The sequence below is a fragment of the Mycteria americana genome, chromosome 1 (genome assembly GCF_035582795.1).
Source record: "Mycteria americana isolate JAX WOST 10 ecotype Jacksonville Zoo and Gardens chromosome 1, USCA_MyAme_1.0, whole genome shotgun sequence".
NCBI classification, from domain to species: Eukaryota; Metazoa; Chordata; class Aves; order Ciconiiformes; family Ciconiidae; genus Mycteria; species Mycteria americana.
Genome location: NC_134365.1, coordinates 164,834,308 through 164,854,087, shown reverse-complemented (window position 1 = coordinate 164,854,087; position 19,780 = coordinate 164,834,308). Strand labels below are relative to the sequence as shown.

Here is a 19,780-nt window from a genome sequence, read left to right as displayed (position 1 = left end):
GTTAACAGTCTCCTTAAGAAAAGGAAGTTGTTCATCATTAATGACCCAAATCACAGCAATACCAGCGCTTTCACCAGAGTCTTAATGCATGTATCTTTTTTTGCTATCTTTTCAGCAATACCTCAATGACCTGACTACTCTTAATTTCAAAAGAAAAAAATCAGGGCCATACATGAAAACACTCAGTAAGGAAGAGGCTTATATAGACAGCGGGACGTGTTCTCTGCAATGGTTAGAGACAGCAAAACAGAAACAAAAGGTTCAGTACTCCCTAGAATAATGTAAAGAAAGCCTTTTTCTTTCCTTATAGTCAAGCTCAAGGTGAGGTTTCCTGCAGAGCTACTAAGAAGCACAGAGAATCGCAGCTTGCTCAGGAATTTTGCAAACAACTTTTTAAAGGGCTCAAAATGATTTGTAACTCTCAGGTTATTCCTACTGTTATCCGAGAAGAATGCCTCATCCTTGAACATCCCTGTCCTCTGCATTCATTTATTATATCAGCCTTTATTACGTGCATTCCTTATAGCACCACCTCTTCCTACATTTACAATAGAAATCATTTCTCATTCTTAGATAGATATTATCAAACTATTATCTTAAACAGGTATTTCTTGAATATGAGCTTATCCCTAATGAGAAACTGCTGGCCATACCATGGGTGTGACAAACGTTCTAAAATGAGACTACAAAATAACTAGAAACAGACCTAATAGCTCCATCTTCAAATATCACAGCATGAAATCTCATGCAGCCATGTCCGCTGATAAGGACTTGACCAGATTCTCTCTAAGGTTCATGGTAGATCTTGGAGTATAGCTCTTTGGGGTGGCAGGCAGAAGCACCATCAGTAACCTCCAGAAGAATCTTGGGAAGAAGGTAGGAAAGGCAAGAAAATATAAGACTAAGAAAAGAACTGTGTACAGAATTCTATGCTGATAGAGCACAGAGACTATATCACATGCCAATTAGAGCCATCTACCCTCTAGGAAAGTGCCAAAGGAAGCAGCATTTCTGTCCTTTTTTCAGGCCATAAATCGACCCTTTGTGGCACCTACCCACAACTGAGAAAGTTGCCAGGCAAGTGCCAACTGATTCCATCACCCACCTCAGTGGATCAAACCTCATCATCTTTCAGGCACATTAGAAACCAAAGATGCAACCTGAATACCAAACCAGGGCTGCTGGATGACAAAAGCTCAACCCTAATCTGATTATATGAAAATGGGAACCACGATACTCCCCATCACAAGGAACAGTAAAATAAGAAAGCACAAAACGGTGGTATAGCTGTCCCACTGGCACTGCGGGTTGAGGACCTAACACCAAGTTTCACAGCAACCCAAGATCTGGTGTAACCTGAATTAGTTGACTGTTAAAAAAAAAAACCAAAACAAAAAACCCCAACCTATCTAAAGAGCAAGAATAAATACAACCTGAATGAGAAGCAACAAAGCTGCTGAAAGGAACACTGGATAAGTCATTATCTTCAGTCTGATGTCCACCTGGGATTGTCCTGGAAGCGTATCTCACACTACACAATTCCCGAGTGGCTCAGGATAATTTCTCCGAAAGAGAAACAGTTATGGAGAGCAGTTAGATGTAACAAAAGGTTAAACCTCACAAGGTTAAGCTGGCTAATGAGCTGAACTATGAGCAATGGCTCTTTTTACCAGACTCGGTGAACAACCAATATAAAAACGTGGCAGTGGACTGGTCCCAAAAAGTTTTCTCCTCTATAAGCAGCAAAAACATGAGTTAACGCATAATACTGTAGTCAGTGCGCAGAGAGCTTAGTAAGTTCAATGTACTCAATATTTTTAAAAAGTCTCAGTTACCAAGGATTTTGTTTTAATATATCACCAAAGCGACTACAGAAAGATTTTCAGCTCTTCTGCTCCAGATTTCATACAACTTTCCAGAATGGTTCAACTCCTATAAAATGATTACATTCTTCAGGGTAAGAATGCCAGCTTCAGGACCAAGAAGATAAGATCAAATTAAACATCTGTCAGTCATCACGTAAAACATGCAAGTAGTCTGACTCAGGGCAACCTTTACAGCAAGCTCCTCCTCCCCCTCGCGACAGCGCTGACACCCCTGCAGCATGCAGAGCAGCTGGTAGCTATGAGGAGCAAGGGGAATAATAGGGGTGCAATAAGGAAACGTGGTGGGGAGTCCCTCAGCCCTGGGGAAGGTACACCGCACACCTCTCACCCTGCTGTTGTATCCACTGCCTCATGCCACCTCACCCTTCCTTCTCCTCCTCCCACCCCTAAACCCTGCCTCCTCACATTTGCTTCCAGGTTGAACTGGAGAAGGGACATGGTTGCAGCAGTGGTTGAGGCAAGGAGATCAAGAGCCAGAAAGACAAAAAAAAGAAATATCTCCAGAGCAGGCGGCAGCTCCCCACGGTTTCCTATCCCAGGTGCTTGATACGATGTGTGCTTGCCGCCAGGCTAGAGACAAGGATGCCAGTTATGGGGGTTGTGCATCACAAGAGGAGGAGGTTTTCCTTACGTGCCAAAAATACCTCCCTAACTGCTCAGTTAAGCAACCCACATCAGCATTTCCTGATGAGTATCCTATCAGATTGCACAGCTGAAAAATACTCGGCTCTAGATATAGCAACACATTAAGGAAAAGGTAATAATGACTGTAATGCAAACTGAATTCAAAGAAGAAGTTCCAAGTTATTATTTGTATTGTTATGCCTAGAGTTGATACAAACAAACATTTACCTTATTATAATATATATTGCAGCACACATTAATCAAGATCAATTAAATGGATAGTGTAAGTTGAGAACACACACATGTGAGATGCCAAAATAGGGAGGATGAGTAAGATGGTATTAAATTTCCACAGCTATGATTAATCACAGTTAATCTATCAGAGCTCAGCCAAAAATAAACTAATAGTCAAAAAGGAGGGGGAAAAAAAAAAGAAAAAAAAAGAAAAAAATAAGGAACAAAAAGAGAACCTCTGGGAAGGGAATGCACTTCTCTAAAGGTTTTAGAAATACACTGTCAGCTGAACTGCAAAGCTACCCTAGTGGCACCACTTCTCCCCCAAGAAGATGTTATAAAAATGAGTCACGCCCAGATGACATACAAAATCCTTAATGCATCTGTTTGAGGGACTTGCTGTGTTATTGTCCTCTTTGGACTTTGAGTTCTCCCTGAAGCCATAGTTTGTTGGAACTATATATTCAGCTCAGACTAATTGATGCAGTACGTTTGCAGTATTGTTTCCAAAATATTTCCACCAGCGTTTCAAATGTTTCAAAAATTAACAGTGGGGGTACTTAGCTATTGGCACTATTTAACAAGGGTTGTCATTGAATTTTTTTTCTATTGAGGTTGGATGTTCTTCTAGAAGTACACTCTAGTTCAAACAGGAATGAATTCAGGAAAGTTCTGCTGGCCTGAGTTATACAAGACAAAATAATGAGTGATAAATGAGTCCCTCCTGTAGCTTTAAACATCTCCAAATCTGTTTTGCAATTCCTGTGGTGTTTAGGACAGCTTACCTTCCCCCCCACCCCCTATTTTATCTGTAACTTATTACACCAGCATCTGAGCCACCTGAAGGGATAGCATCTCATAATCACAAGTATCCGGTTTTGCTTATAGCCATTTTTCACTTTCTAGTTTAGGGGGTGGGGAGATTAATTAATTAATTTTTATTTATTTCCAAGAGACATTTCTTCCAGAAATCAACAGAACTCATCTTGTTTCATGGCTATTCTGACGTTACTGATGTGCATTTCCAAGAAGGTTCTTGTCTTCTTGTCTACGGCTGCAGGACAAATAAACTTTTGAGTATTAATTTCCCTACTCTATGGAATGCACTGAAATTAGGGATATTTTGAACACTGAGTTTATATCAACTGCTCTGTAGCCAAAGCTCAACCGCCCCATTTTGAATAGACAATTATGATGCTATCATTAAAAACATAAAATAGCAGTAAAACTATAAGAAATACAAAGCATTTAAGTTCATCTCTACGGTACAGATGAGATCATATTAGAAGAAAAAACAGCTCATCTTAACACGACAGATTTTGGTTTTACCTTGGATCCACATTTGCTGTTGCTTCATCGATGATAAGGATCCGATTTTTTTTTAGAACCGCTCTGGCAAGACACACCAGCTGTCTCTGACCAACACTAAAATTAGACCCAGATTCTGCCAGCTGCGTCTCCATTTTATTAGGTAGATCTTCCACAACCTCCTTCAGTTGCACCTGTTGACATGTCAACATATTGTAGGATGAGTAACTCTCTTTTAAATCAGCTATTGTGTGTCTGATGACACAACAATAAGTATGCAAGGTTTACCTTTTATATTCTGACACAAAATGAGTAAGTGCCAAGTTGAATTACACAGTGTGTCAGTTATTAGAATTCTAAAAACATTAAAGCACACTGTTAAGAATCTATTAATGTTCATTAAAACTAAGATATGAATCAAAATGTAACCAAAGCATCATCCCAAAGCGTAATTTTTTCATAAAAGACTTATATAACAATATACATGTCTAAACACACATGCACAAACACACACATATACAAACGCGCACACAACGGTCTACCTTTTTCCATCAACGGCTATGCCCTTATCAAACCTGATGAAAACATCTAAAACCTAATGCACACAAGCACTGTAGTGTTATTTGGCTTGTAAATATAAGATGTACATTATTAGATTTAATAAGTCACCTCTTCCAAGGCATTCCACAGCTCTTCATCGGTGTATTCATTGAAAGGATCTAAGTTTTTCCTCATAGTTCCAGTGAATAAAACAGGCTCCTAAAACCCAGTAAGATTAGCATTCCATTATGAACACAGGTTTTATATTGCAATATAAATTACAATCGGAACTAACCCATATCAACAATAGCACAGAAATATCCAACAACAAGCTATCTTCTATGAAATGCAAAGGAGTTTTTCACAATAGCATGCTTAAAGGGGAGCGGGGGGAAGGCAAGTGTTCAACCAGTCTGCATGAAGATAGTTTACCAAACAGGACAGGTCTGTTTGCAAATTGCTGTACACAGTTACTGTTTTGATGCTACAAGCTATATATATACTTACATGAAATCATTGCTATCCTCCTGGTATTGTTAATGAAAACCAGCAACTAGCACTGTCAATGAGCTCACACTCCTAAATTACGTTTGGGCAGTTTTGAAAATTTGTTTTTGAACTACATAAACCAGAGAGGAATCAAAGAGCTCACAATGCCTTTCTGGTTTTCCTTCTCTATTTGGTTGTTTGGCTTTTTTTTTTTTTTTTTTCCATTTCATACCATAAAAGCCCTTCAATTTTACCACCAGAACCTAAGAGGAACAGCTTTCGCCATTTCAACACAATGTTTAAACCTATACATATGGAAGTTAATCTATACTGCCACAGCATCAAAGCAAACTTACTTAGAACTGGGGCACTGCTGGGCAAAGCTCTAACTCAAAATAAGCCAGGGAGTCAAATCAGTACCTTCTCCCATTCAGGTCAAAGCAAGTTTTGTTCTACTTCAGTTTCCAGTCAGACCAATAACAGATCATTACGATTCTATGATTTTATAATCAAATTGGCACAAATCAATTCACACTGGAAAATGTAGTGTTTGAGAAGCGGGAAGACGACTCTTGGTCCGAAACTCCTTAAGCAACAGATCAGTACTCACTAACGTGAGCTGCCAGACCTGAGAGTCATGCACTGACACGACTTTAGGGCTAAACTCCTCTTAATAGCACACATAAAGACAACAACAACAAGTCAAAAGCTGTAATAGTGCTAATCATAAATGGAGACCATCCATCAAGTTGTCAGTCTTCTTTAAATTGGAGAAATCTTATGCAAAATGTTTTCTTTTCTTCTCCCCTAGGAAAGAAAGTCTAACCTACACTGGATAACTTCAGCTTACTCCGAGATTAACCTCTGTCATGACTTACGCTCCATCTAACCCTAGTGATGCCCAGTTCCAAAGGGCTGCAGCAAATCAGAACAGAATTTAGACCTTAACCCTTTTATTGTGTCTTCATTTCTAAACCACTCTGAATGGTATAAAAGGATTAACAAAGACAGAACATGCCACAAGCAATGTAAAAGAAGGTATGCATTTCTTGACATAACATGCCAATTATTTGAAAGTATCTGTTGCATTAGCAACATGTCACTAAAAACCTGTTGAATGAACAAAAGGATTTAAAAAAAAAAATTAACAGGTTAAAGAATATTTTACTTCAAAAACACCTAGAAAGTAATTTGTTTAACAATATATATTTTAATACACCATTTGGTGTGTTTTGAAGGTATTGTTACGTTTATTTTCCTTTTCAATCCATTTTTATAGGTTGGCAAAATAAGACGCTGAATTTATAAAGTGTTCATAACTATTATAAAAGTCCTAACAACAGACATGTACTGCAACAGAAGATAAGGATATTTTTTAATTATCATTTCTGACACAGATTATTATTTAAAATAGTCTGGTTTATGAGAGGAAAGTAATAAGACAAACCTGTAAATAATTGTTGTAAAAATGCTTGCAGTCAGGAAGGCAGACAACATTTGCATAGAAAAGATTTACAAACACAACCTTCACACAGCTCCATCCAAGCAAGCAATTAGAAGCCTAAGCACATTTTTATTTCTCCAGGTAGGTATTTAAACTTACATATAAGAAAACTTCAGTCTTGCCTCATCACTCTCTAGGAATGGTTCTGTTTAGCATGTTTTATGTTATAATTTTAATAAGCATCTCTCCCTCTGGTTTCTTAGCTTCCCACATAATTATGAAGATATTTGCTGCAAAATAACTACCCAATGTTACATTACTATTTCTATTACTGACACTTCTATTAACGCAGTACAAGACAATGCCTATCACACAGTTTACTATAGTATAAACCTTATTCCAAACCCTCCTCTTCTTCTTACTACCACCACTGCATAGTTTTGCATATTTTTAGTGGAAACAAGTCTTCCCTTATGTGGAAAAGGAATGCTACCTGCTAGCCTTTGGACACTTAAAACCCTTTGGGACCATGATGAAAACGCTATCATATAAACTTGATAAAAGTCACAGAATTCAACTGGATTAAAATAGTTTTACAACCATGCCAATAGACCAATGTATGAAAAAACCACATGTATAATTAAATGCAGTGAACTTTGAGCATCTGCATCACTCAACATGTAGAAACTGTATTTGACCAGCAGTTTTCCTGTCTCAGTACTCTATTTTATTCAACCGGGTTGAATTCTTCCAAATGTAGAAATCACCTGCAATAGCTACAGGCAAGGCTTTCAAAAAGCTGTAGACCTTGAAAGAACTGATGATCATCTACTTTCAGGAGAAAAGAATGCTGTACACAAACAAAAAAATAGAACTTAAATCCACATAAAGTCCTCTTTACATACAGAAGATGACTAGTTCCAGCAAGTACTTCCACTGTGCAATAACAAAGCCTTCAGCATGCAGAAACAAAAGACATCCTGCATTAGACAACAATCCAATTGCTGGGGGAGTACCTCTTTTTTTTTTTTTTTTTTGATAATAGCATACATGCTTCTTTTCTCTGACTCCGATTCTTGGGAAAGGGGGGAAAAAAAAAAGCAGGTAATCAAGAAAGGCTTAGAACCACTGTGTGTTACCACTTTTATCAGATTCTCAATTTAAAGAAAGTAATACACTCTGAGTGCCATCGTGCCAACAGGCTAGCAAATATTCAGATACAAAGATAGTGTAAAGACTCTAAATACAGCTTCTGTAATAAATACAGAGATCTGAGAATTAATGCTAAACATGGCAAACAAATTCTTCTGGTTTCCAGCCTACTGTTCCATCTACCTGCTAGAACATCCCAGACAAATTATTTGCCAAAAACTTTGCACTTGCAGCATATGAGCTTTTCCCTCTTCTTCCCTCTCCAGTGGAGAGCAAATGATCATGGAAGAGATCAGAGCTCTCGTGAAACGTGGTAACCTGCACAGGCTCTGCCTTCAGGAATTTTTGAGGTTATACATAACACTTCTCTGATTCAATGTCTCATTTGAAAGTAAGACCATAGAAGAGAAGACCTGTGGCCTACTGGAATTCTTGGAACATTCTTTCTTTTGCTCCAGCACCATGAGGCTATTCCCCACACCATCTTAGTTTTTTTCCTGCATTGCAGCCTTTCCTGCATTCAGCTTCTAAAGCTCACCAAGTTTTTGTTTATAGATCATAATGACCCACTCTTTTGTCCGTTCCTGTGTTCTCCTCCTGTCCAACCTTCCCCAAATAATGGAAAGGCTGGTAGCTCACTTCTAGTTGGCATGTTTGCTCTTTCTAGATCTAGCCTCAGTCAGTTTGTACAGGGGCGACTAGAGAGGTGAAAGCGCTCCCTAAAAGTCCCTTGCTAAGGAAGCTTCAGGCAACACACCAGGCAGGAATTGCTGCCAAAGGATCAAGTGACTTCAGAGAACTGCTGAAGCTTGGTATATCCCTGTCAGATTTTCTCTGCTCTTTCCCAGACTATAGGAGGACAGCATACTAACACCTACTCACAAGTGTTCCAGAGGAACAGACAGGAGACAAAACAAGGAAGAAAACGCTCCAGTCCCCAAAGCTGATTCTGTTTATCTTAAAATAATCAAGACCTTACTGAAGTAAGAATAACGCCTCGCTAAAGCTTCTATGCCTACTGCATACAGGGGTGCAGGGGGAGCATATCCCAGCAAAGCATTTTAAATACTACACCATTAGACTGAAAATGTTTATAGCAGACCAAGTCACTCTCTTACCTGAGGTATAATTGAAATTTTCTTCCGCAAGTCATGGAGTCCTAGCTCTGACGTCAAGTACTTATCAATCCAAATCTTTCCTTCAGGTTCCGCCAAGCGAAAGAGGGCTGCTATCAGAGAGCTTTTCCCAGCTCCGGTTCTTCCCACTATTCCAACCTACAGAGCAAGCCAAGCTTGTACAATTAAACCATGAGCTTTTCAGGATAAATTAATATGTCAAGCAACAGTTTTACAACATCACAGGATTTATAGTAGAACAAGCACCAAATAAAACTTCTTTATAATTAACATTTTTTCGAGAGGAAAAAACCTCCCCCCAAATCAGTTTGGATTCAGGTGACATTTGGATACCCAACAATTTCTTGTATCATATTCAAAGGTGAAAGATTTTCCCTTAATGTGTGGTGTTTTATTGTGTAAACAAGATAAAGTGGCTTGGTGTATAGAGTAATGTGATTCAAGGCTTCTAATTTTTATACTAAACCTGGTTTGCTGGGTGATGTTAGGCAAATCATTTCAGGCATGCACCTACTTCTCAATCCAAAAAAGGACTCCCATAAAGCACTTTGGGAACAACATATGAGCAGTATTCCCATTTTAAATAACTGAGACTGATTTTGGTTAGCATGGTTAAGGTGAAGTACTTCAAAGTAGTCAAAGTAGCCAAAATAAAGCCAAAACTAGCAGGAGGATTATAAACTGTATTCATGCTTCAGACAGCTTCAACAGAGAGGACACAATTATTGAAACTACAAGGCCATGTGAGCACGCTGCAATTCCTTTACAAATAGGAGAAACAGTGAATAATAAAATCACAGTGATTTGGGCTTCTGTATGTTCCCAAAGAAAAATCAGATGCTGTATATAATGTGAAAAAATAATGCTTTCAGAAAAAAGAGGTAGAGAAAACACAAAATACAGGATTGCTAACTTTAACGACAAAGGGTTAAGACCTACAAATATTTCATACGAAATCAACACTTGGGAGAAAGTAGGCCCATTAATAAATGAGAGGAGACATATAATTAGTGGTGGTTAAATACTACTAGAACAGCAAACTTTTTTTTTTTTTTTTTTTAAATATGCTGTCTTCAGGTAAAGGATTCTTAGAGAAAACAATGTACAGTAATCAATTGTATCAGAGAAGGTGATGGGAGTAACCCTCTACACAGATCTGATCTGGCAGGATTTGTTATTTCCTGCTCTCAGTTCTAATCACTACATTTCCAGAAAGAAATCAACACACTGGAAAGAGTTCAGAGAAGTGCAACATAAAATTAATATGGGTTGGAGATACTGATTTGATGAGGAAGGATTTATGAGGATTAAACATGTACAATATAGCCTGGCGAAGTGATTGGGGTGCAGAAGGGAGGAAGAAACATGAAAACCTTCACGAGTATACGTACAGACACCAGAGGGCAATTACCCACTGCCTGAGACTCAGATGTATGCAGTAATGACTGCTGGAATGAAATTAAGCACAGGAAACATTACATCAAAGAGCAAGGAGAAACTTTCTAACAGAGACACTAAGCTCAGACAAAGCAGCAGTGCCCACATTTGATCAAAAATACACAAAACACTAAAAAAGTATACTTCGAGGAGCAACTTACGCTGCATAATCTAAAAGGTATTTTCTACTTCTATTTTCCGATTCAACAATTTCATCCAACAATTAATTATTGTGCTATTGTATATAAACTAATTAACATTTATACAGTGCTTATTATTAAAGATACAGCCTAATTTAAGCAAATCTGTTACAATAAATGATAAAATGTCTAGTATTCTAAATTATATCAGTGAAACAAAGGAAAAATAATTCTGAACAGTTACATTACAGCTCAGAAAGAAAATGCTGAATGGAGAACACAGACACCCAGAGCTGTGAAAACAAAAGTTCAATTGTTTCTCTGTAAATGTCAGTGATATAAAGTATTGTATTAAGGATATAAAGAAAAAACATAAAAAATACATTGATACTTAAAATAAAAATGCAGCTGCTCTGCATATTGTCAAAATCCCACTTTCAGTTTGGCATCAAATGAAAGGACTATGCTCTTCAGTATTTAGAGGAATCTATTTGTATTTTTGGTCCAATTGACTACAGGCTGCTGAAAATTGACATGAATTTGAAACAGCTCTCAGTATACACATTTATTTATTTTTTTAATACATTGTATTCTTTAGAGGCCCATGTTCATAGCCAGTGCAAATGCAGCAACGGTCTGCAAATGCAAGTCCCAGCCACCTAACAGGAATCACATGGCCAGGACTTTGTTGCCCCATGTAAGCCATGTCCATACACAGGAGTACACCTGCTACTCTGGGCTCATCATTACTCAAGCGTCACTCGTACTTCAAAGTAGAACTGCACAAAAAAATGAGAGTGAGATTTACAGCATGTCAGCCTCTCCACTGAAACTGCCTGTGTCTTTGTTATCCCTCAGGCAACCTCCCTTTCGTGCTACGCTGTGAGAGCATTTACACGAACAGCTGCCATGCCGTAAATCTAGACCCTCACCCTCCTAACTTTTTCATGTAGCCATACCCTCAGATTTAGGATCTGTCAGGACAAGGTGCATTTAACAATATGTTAGTCAATAAGCATTCATAAGCACTCTAAAACAAAGATAGTGGTGTTTAAAACCCAAGGCTGCACATGCTAACCTTCTCCTGCTGCAGCTATAGTAACTGAAGAGGTTAATCACAGCCAGCTGCTGAGAGAGCTCCTTACGTGGGTACTCCCTGGTCTGTCTCCGGCAGACTATGCTACGTTAGCAAAGATGGTTAAAACAGAAGGTCCTTCCTAGCCTGCTTTGACTGTAGGGAAATACTGAACACTGAGACAAGCAGATCAAAAGAGACCCCAACCCACGAGTGATCTGCCAGTAATCACCTCCTCTATTCTTACTGTATCTACAGCTTCCCAAACTAGGCGCTGGGGTGGCTGCAAGAAGAACTACAAGCACGGCAGAAGCTTAATTCATCCTGTCAGTGGCACTGCAGCCACCAGAAGTCCGTATGAGGCAGGGGTCTGAACAGGCATAAGAGCTCTCACTGACAGCCGCATGGGCAGAATCTCTAGCGGATCTGGAAACCTGGTTCTGAAGAGATGCTTCTCCATAATTAAAAACCAATATAAGGAGCACAGATGCTCGGGAGATTTATTTTCCACAGTGGCAGTCTACTGCAGTATTGTGCAAAACATCACAGAAAACAAACACGAAGCTCTTGGCAATAGTTTCAAGCTGGGCAAATTCACTTCGGGATGACAAAACCACAGCGTAACCACTCAGCAAAAATAAATACCCCCAGTCATCCCTCCCCCTCCTGCCCCCACCAAGGACTGAGTCACACACTGCTAATATCTCTTGCTTCCGGTTTTTATTTTATTTCTGTCTCTCACTAAGAAATCTTCCTGTCTGCTATTACATGGGAGTGATATATAACAGCTAAAGAGATGGTCCATAGGCAAGAACAGTAGCTAGCAGATAGACATCCCTTTTGCTCTTCTTAAACACCATTTTTAACTCACCCATACCTAATTCCATGAGATCATCTCCGTGCAGCGAAGTTGGGTTGCATTCTGGTAACATGCATGTTATTAAAAAGGTCCACTTGAGCAACGAAACAGGTTTGGGACTGAATGGAAAAGCATGCTACAAATGAGGCCAGGGCAATGATTGTAAAGAGTTGAACCAGCCTCTTAGGGAAGATATCCTAATCAAAAAAGTACACGTGCATTTGAAATGTAGCAAAGCATGAATTACCGCTGCAGGGCTCTAATTTAATTTTGTCTGTGGGGGAGACCTTCCCTGCAGCACTCTTTCAATTGGGCTGGTTTCAAAATTGGGGAGGAAGAGTCAAATTTGCAGGGGAGGAAGAGTTTTATTTCTATGTTTCTTTTGGCTACCAATGTAATTAATGGCAACATTTAATTGGATTGGTAGCCGAAAGGAACTGAAATAAAATCCCCAATTCTAAACTTAGGCAACTGATTTGTATTTCTTTCTTCTCTCTTCCATTTGGGGCTCTGTACAAGAGCGCGTACATTCCTTACTTTCAATTGTCTCTGCTCACCTTGTGTGTTGACACCCTTCGTTACATTTACGTTCCCTCTACTGAATCCCCAATTTCCTAATGCAACTCCATTTGCTTTGGATTTGAACAAACATTTTGGGCTTAGTCTGTATTTTGAATGTCTGCCATTTTCTGATGAAACCCAAATTTTACCAGAAAATTATTGAATATATTTAACCCTTTGTTTTGACAGACAGAAATGTCATGTTCCCAGACACATTTATGCTACATTTAGGAAATAAATAGGCTCCAACTTTTGCTATTAAATATGACTAAGGCTTATTTTTTTAAAGAACACTTACTAATTTTCTAACGTCCATATATTTTATAATGTATTTTTATCACACAGCTTCTTGTCAACATCTTTGCTTAATTTCTGTGAATGGCCAAAGACAGTCATATACATACCTTTTCTTTTGGTTTAATTAAAACAGACAAATGTCTTAACACCAAAGGTCCATCTAGACTGTAAGTGAAGTTAACATTTTCAAATGCTATCATTCCTTGGCTTGGCCATTCAGGTGGTGGATGCTTGTTGGTCTCCCAAGGAGCTTCTTTTTCAAGTTCTGTGTATTCCATTACTCTTTCTACTGATATCATCTAAGGGGAGGAAAGAAGATATATATACATAAATTTCAGCTTATTGCATATATTAAAAATATTGCATGCATGTATATATGTGTTTGTGTATTTTTACTATGAAGATTCAATGCAAAGTATTCCAGAATTTTTCTTTTAAGCACAGGTAAGAGTATTTGGTACCATCCTATGCTTAGTTTATACAACTGAAAAAGTGGAAAGAATGCATCTCATGTCCTACTACAGACCCAAATCTATCATGATACATAAATCTGTACATAAGCATTCATTTCTAATCAGTGGGATTAATTACAAATCTAAGAATGTGCATAAGTGTTAAGAAATTTAAGCTATGAGAGTTGTCTGTCAGTCTTGGCTAAGATGACACCGTTTCATTGTTTGCTGGGAAGACAAAGCTGCCATGTGAGCTACAGGCAGACCCACGATAGCTACGAGCATCAAGTTACTGGCTTCATCATCCCTTTTTTTGTTCTCATCATTACCACTGAGCTCACCCCCAGCAAATCTTTAAATATGTTTGTCACAAGCAACTCCACAATCCAAGATAGCTGTCACCATATTATTAGTGGCTTATATGCAATAAAACTTGTTTTCCTATGTATTTTATGCCAGATATGAAAGAAACTGCCATATTTGCTGATGCCTCTAATCTTACGGGAAGGAAGAGAATCAGAAGTTGAGGTATCTAGACACTTTTTTCCCCTTGGGCAAATAATAAAAGTTCTGTTTAGGTTCTGGTGCACATCCTCACCCATACATCTTCTCAATACAATTAATTTTATTTAACTGTATCTGCTCATAGATGAATTCTGAAAAAAAGAAGTCATAAAGATATCCAGTAGGCTTATCTTGCCTGGAGTGGCTTTAAGGGCAGAGGTCACCAGGCAGCAAGTTCTCTGACCTCATTGCCACCTACCCTTTCCACATTACAAAATAAGCTTCTAGGAAAAACATGTAAGGAAGGAGTGAGTGTAGAGTAGAGAGGAAATGTTCTTGCCTCCCCCAAATGTAGTCAGCCTTTAATAACAAGGGAGTTTTGGTGGATGTCCACCTGTCAAAGAAGTCAATGGTAATCATTAGCTCCATAAAATGATCAACATTCCACATCAAAGCCAGTTTAGTGAATGGCAAGCCTTTCTCCTGCAAGGTATTTCTGAATCACAGCCTCCAAGAGAGTAACTCACTACATAAGAGAGTCCCACAGATTGACACTTCCAAAAACTTCCCAACTGGTATGAAAAAACCTGAAAGCTTTCTTCCCATTTCTCACCGAAGTCTGTGACCACTAGTTCATTCATGTCTGAAAAATGCTCTGAAGAAGCAATGTGCTAGACAAAAAAATACAAATCTAACATTATTATTAATTTTATCTGTTATTAAACATGGCTTTGTAACTTCTACAAAAGGACTACATGCATTTCCTAGACTATGGTCAGCAAATCATAATTACAAGTAACCTTCAGCTGTCAACACAACACAAAAAAACCCAGGTTTATGCTCAGTATGTCCTTTTTAAAGTCTTTTTTTCTTAGGTATTAACTTAAAAAAGTAAATAGGCAAACTAGAACATACTAGTAAATATTGTAAATTGGTGGAAGGTGTTTTACTTTATATATTTTTGGAAAACACACAATCCTCTCAGCTGACAATAAACAAATACTTTCAAGTATTTGTTAACTTGCAACAAATTAAGAACATATAAGCCTTTACAATGAATTAACAGGACCCTAAAAAAAGCCATAAGGGATATAAATCAAATTTTAAAATGCAATAATACATAATAATATATTAAGAATCCCAAATCTAAAAATAATAATTAAAAAAATCTTACTTATAGAGAGGGATTAATTCTTGTAATTTTAGTGAGTTGCAGTGCAATTGTCTACACTGTAACTAGACAGTCTCCCTTCTGCTGTAAAGGGAGAGTATAAAGCCTCCCTTAGTATGAATGGAGAGGAACAGTCACTGGGCACAATTCATCTCAATAGACATTCAAAATCAGTCAGACAAATTATACCCTAGAAGAGGCTATTTTTCTTTACAGACTGTAAGTGGTGCCTCAATCGCTTGCTAAGGTATTAACGTCCTAAGTTAATTAAGAAGAATCCCATCCTTAAGGCCTCATGTCACAACCACGAAAAGGAACCAAGAGGTGAAAAGGAAGAAATAAACGTTACCAGGTTTTCAACTTCAGCACTTTGTCTAACACCCCACTGGAATGTTCCCATGAGGGTGATTGCGTAGGATAGCGCCAAACCAACCTGTCCTGCATTCAAAGCTGCAGAACAAAGAGAAAAAGAGAATCAAATAGGTACACTGGTAATTACACAAAACTCTAGTTAACTTCCCTTTCATGAGGTTACTTACATGATGGAAGCATCACAGCCAGAATTTTGTTTGGTTACACTGTACTTGCCATCTGTGCAATGAGTAGCTCCAGGCAGAACAGCTACTTGCCGCATTTTTTTTGGTACGTTTTGGAAATTGTCTGTATATTTGAAAAGCTAATCCCAATTCTCCCTGGCCTGGCATTTTGTCTAAAAACTGAAGTTCAGTCTCAAGACTTGTTAGGGTCATCCCTATCTGGCTGAGCATTAGTAACTTTTCACTTTTTTCTAAGGGAATTAGATCAGCCCCTAAACCTAAGCAAAAAATGAGCATAAAGTGATTTCAAAATAAGTTATGAACATTTACATCAACTTTGTACTCTTCTAAGTGATCAGATAAAATAACAGGACAGAATATTTCTTCCCCTATTTATATAAATGTTTATTGTGTTCAGTGGGTCTACTCTCGCAAAACAAATGAATTCTGTCTGCCCCAATATTAAGCATGATTGCCCTCTGACTTACTTGAATTTTATCCTAGCATAGCTCTATTGACTTCAAGAGAGCTACTCCTTATCCAGAGGCAAGGAAAGATTCAGGACTATTGTTTTGACTTGTCTTTTTGCATTCTAATAACATCAAACCTAGCTCAAAATTTTCAGTGTTCAGCAGCACAGAGTGTTCAAATTTTAAAACACACATGCATATACAGAACTTATCCAAAGGAAAAAGAAAAGAAACAAAACCAGCAAATTAGCACTAATTTTCATGTCCAAGATAATTACGTCTTCCTTCATATTTTAGATGACTATCTCATTCTAGTACATCTAACCCAATTACATCCTGGATGATGCATACACTAATGACAGTTCATGAGTGACAGTGAACATAAAATATATTATTATGAGGCAAATTTCTTTCTGGAACTGGCCTGTCCTGCTGATCCAAGATATTAGAAGAGTATCCCTAGGAATTTTAGCTTGCCTTTTGGCCTACTGTGCCATGTGTAGAAAGGAAAAATGTTGTTAAGAAGCTGCTCTGCGGGTGTTTTAGTATGAAAAGCAAAGCCCTGTAGGCCCAAAAAAGAAAGGCAAAGGTGGGGAAAAAGAAAAAGATTTATTTGTTGTTATTGCTCTGAAAGCCAGAATCTCAAAAGTGAAGACTACGGATCTGCAAGTCTGCTTGCACATTTGGGGATAATGGTAGATGCATGCCTAAGCCGGAAGATGTCTGAACTGCCTCCAGTATTTGCAGGAAAGCAGATACAGCCCCAATGCCCTAGACTGAGGAAGAGATCATGATCTAGAAAAAAACATTTAACTTAATTACAGTCCTTAAACAATTAGAAACAGCAAACTATGAAAAAGAATTAGACATTACTATACATGGTAATTACTGAGTAAACTTTTTCTAACATCTGTACTTACTCTTGGCGAGAAGCAGGGAACCAAAAGCAACCACTATAACAAAAATGGCACAGATGGCATCCAGACGCACAGCAAACCACCTCGAGGTCGTCAAAAACAGAAACCAGGCCTCTAAAGTATATTTTACAAAGACATAAGAACAGTGGATTATTAGAAAACTAAGCTGTATAATTATTATTAAATTAGTTCATGTTGATATTATAAGTTGTTAAAAAAAGAAAACGTTGCCATCTTCAAGTGCATGTCTGTATGGACTGATGACAATCAGTATATTGTCCAGTTTTCCTGAAATGGTCTAACCTAGTTTTCACACTAATAGCAACCACAGCTAGTATAAGAAATGGTAATAGGAAGAAAAAGAAAAACAGTCAAAGCCTGAAGCATGGTCCATTTATTTAAAATGGAAGCGTTTTTTCAACTCTAGTGGGCTTGGGAGTCTTATACAGAAAGCAGAAGTACAACTACATCTGCTGTAGCTGGACTACTGTCCAGCTTTTAGCTAGAACATATCACAACAGAACTGTCAGAGCCAAGTCTTTAGAAGGCAGCTGCATCTGGTTAAGCTCCCGTAAGAGCTATTCAATACAGCCAGTGGAGCTACAGAGCTATTCAATTGACTAAAAGCGCCCATCTACTTTTGGAGAAGCTCACAAGTGGACATCTCCACTGGACACTCACATCCAGGTGTCCAGAATTTGGTGCTAAATTCCATCCCAGATACATATGCTACAGTACAAGATACAGGCGACAGCAGGAAAAGACATTGCAATACAGAAGGCAAAGTGTTTGAATTCAGGGCCAAAAACAGAAGTCAAGTAGCCATAACAAAGTATGGCATTATTTATTGCTTAGGCTGCAGTCAGATGAATTGTTCCAGCTGCTAACAAGTCACAGCAGAAGGTTACCATTCCAACCCTTTCTGCATTGCTTGTCATTATTCCATGCTAAAGATCAGTGCTGTTTCAACTGTTTCACTGTTCCTTAGCCCAGTGCTGGGAAAGATTCAAACTAAAAAAATCCTCCCTTTTACAAAAAAAGGGAGGAGGTAAGTCTGGTTTTAAGCCAGATCATTTTGGATAGCCAGACTACAGAGTGATGAAATCAACAATTCAGCCAACAGAATTCCATGTAACTTCTGGAAGGCAGCAGAGAGAAAGAGCGAGGATGACAAGAGGCAGCCAGGTAAGGTACAGAGCTGGTAACCTCTTAGTCCCATTTACATCAACTCTAACTGCATATGCCTGACCACACATTTAGAAGCTGGTTTCATTAAACAAGACATTTGATATGGTCTAATGGACAGTCATACACCTAGGCACACGGAACGACATACGCAGAAGAGAGCGCTGCATCAAGTCACAAACCTAGTTCCAGAACCTGAATTCACCATGATAATTTAGGTACCTCTCTGAAACCCAGGAGCTGAGTGTCCCTGGAAACAGTTTATGGCAGCTTCCTGGTGACATGAAAGGTCATTTTTGGTGCAATAGTGTAATTGTAAGACTAAGAAATGGGACACTTGGGTTGTAGATTTTTTCAGCCCCAAGGTTTTGTTCCGTTGATCCCATTGTCCAGGAAGGTGCACTAAACTGCCAGCTTGAGATGGGTCATTCTGCAACCTCCCTATGTAACCAGGGTCCCTGCATGCAGGAAAGAATATGGCAATCATGGGGACTAACAAAGACTCATCATGGTGTAACTTCTGATGACTCATGAGCTTGCTTATAGACATGCTGCACTGGCAGGAAGGAAACAGGTTTGGTCAAACTTCAGCATGCCTTTTAGATGTTTTTTATCTAAAGATTATTTAATATCAAATTCATAGGCATCCCTGAAAGAGGGTTTGAAGTGAGTGTCCTGTTTCCCAGGCTCAGCCCTAAATAGAGAGGAGGACACCTCTCCAGCCAAAAGCACTAAACAAAACCATTGCTTGTTGGGAGAGCTTTCTGCAATGCAGGGAAAAATTTAAAAGTCTTTGGGAGACTTAAGAACCCAGGACTCCAACTTCGTGAGCTAGTATGAAAGGTATCCTCTTCTATCGGCTATTGCTTGCACACATGTAGTATCAAAGAATCATTCAGGGTGGAAGCAACCTCGGGAGGTCTCTAGTTCAACCTCCTGCTCAAAGCAGAGTCAGCTCTGAGGTCAGACTATGTTGCTCCAGGCTTTATGCAGTTCAGGTCTTGAAAATCTCCATGGATGGAGCCTGCACAGTGTCTCTGGGCAACCTGTTCCTTTGCTTGACTGTCCTCATGGTGAAAAAGTTTTTCCTTGTATCCAGGTTAAACCTCTCTTGTTTCAACTTATACCCATTTTCTTGTTCCTCCCACCATGTACCACTGTGAAGAGCCTAACTATCTTTTTGGTAACGTCCTTGCAGGTACTGGAAGGCAGCTATTAAATCCTCTGTAAGCCTTCTCTTCTGTGAGTTGAACAAGCCCAGTTTCCTCAGCCTCTCCTCACAGGGAGATCTCTCCTGTTGGCCTCCTGACCATCTTAGTGGCCCCTCCACTGAACTCACGCCAGTTTGTTAGTGTTTCCTGTA

The 19,780-nt window shown here is 38.7% G+C and overlaps 1 protein-coding gene across 2 annotated transcripts in view; it reads right to left on the bottom strand.

The window, feature by feature from the left end:
* The window catches only part of ABCC4 (ATP binding cassette subfamily C member 4 (PEL blood group)), a 156,799-nt gene that overhangs the window by 27,092 nt on the left and 109,927 nt on the right, over positions 1 to 19,780 (bottom strand). Inside the window, exons 23-29 of one of the 2 annotated variants that reach the window (XM_075526808.1) lie at positions 17,236 to 17,346; positions 15,659 to 15,759; positions 13,290 to 13,481; positions 8,796 to 8,951; positions 4,722 to 4,811; positions 4,074 to 4,246; positions 2,995 to 3,424 (exon numbers count right to left, since the gene is read on the bottom strand). In XM_075526808.1, coding sequence (XP_075382923.1) covers positions 3,406 to 3,424; positions 4,074 to 4,246; positions 4,722 to 4,811; positions 8,796 to 8,951; positions 13,290 to 13,481; positions 15,659 to 15,759; positions 17,236 to 17,346 — 842 coding nt within the window. In that variant the 3' untranslated portion in view covers positions 2,995 to 3,405. Of the gene's footprint in view, positions 1 to 2,994; positions 3,425 to 4,073; positions 4,247 to 4,721; positions 4,812 to 8,795; positions 8,952 to 13,289; positions 13,482 to 15,658; positions 15,760 to 17,235; positions 17,347 to 19,780 lie in introns of those variants that run through there. The other variant, XM_075526797.1, reaches the window with a different exon arrangement.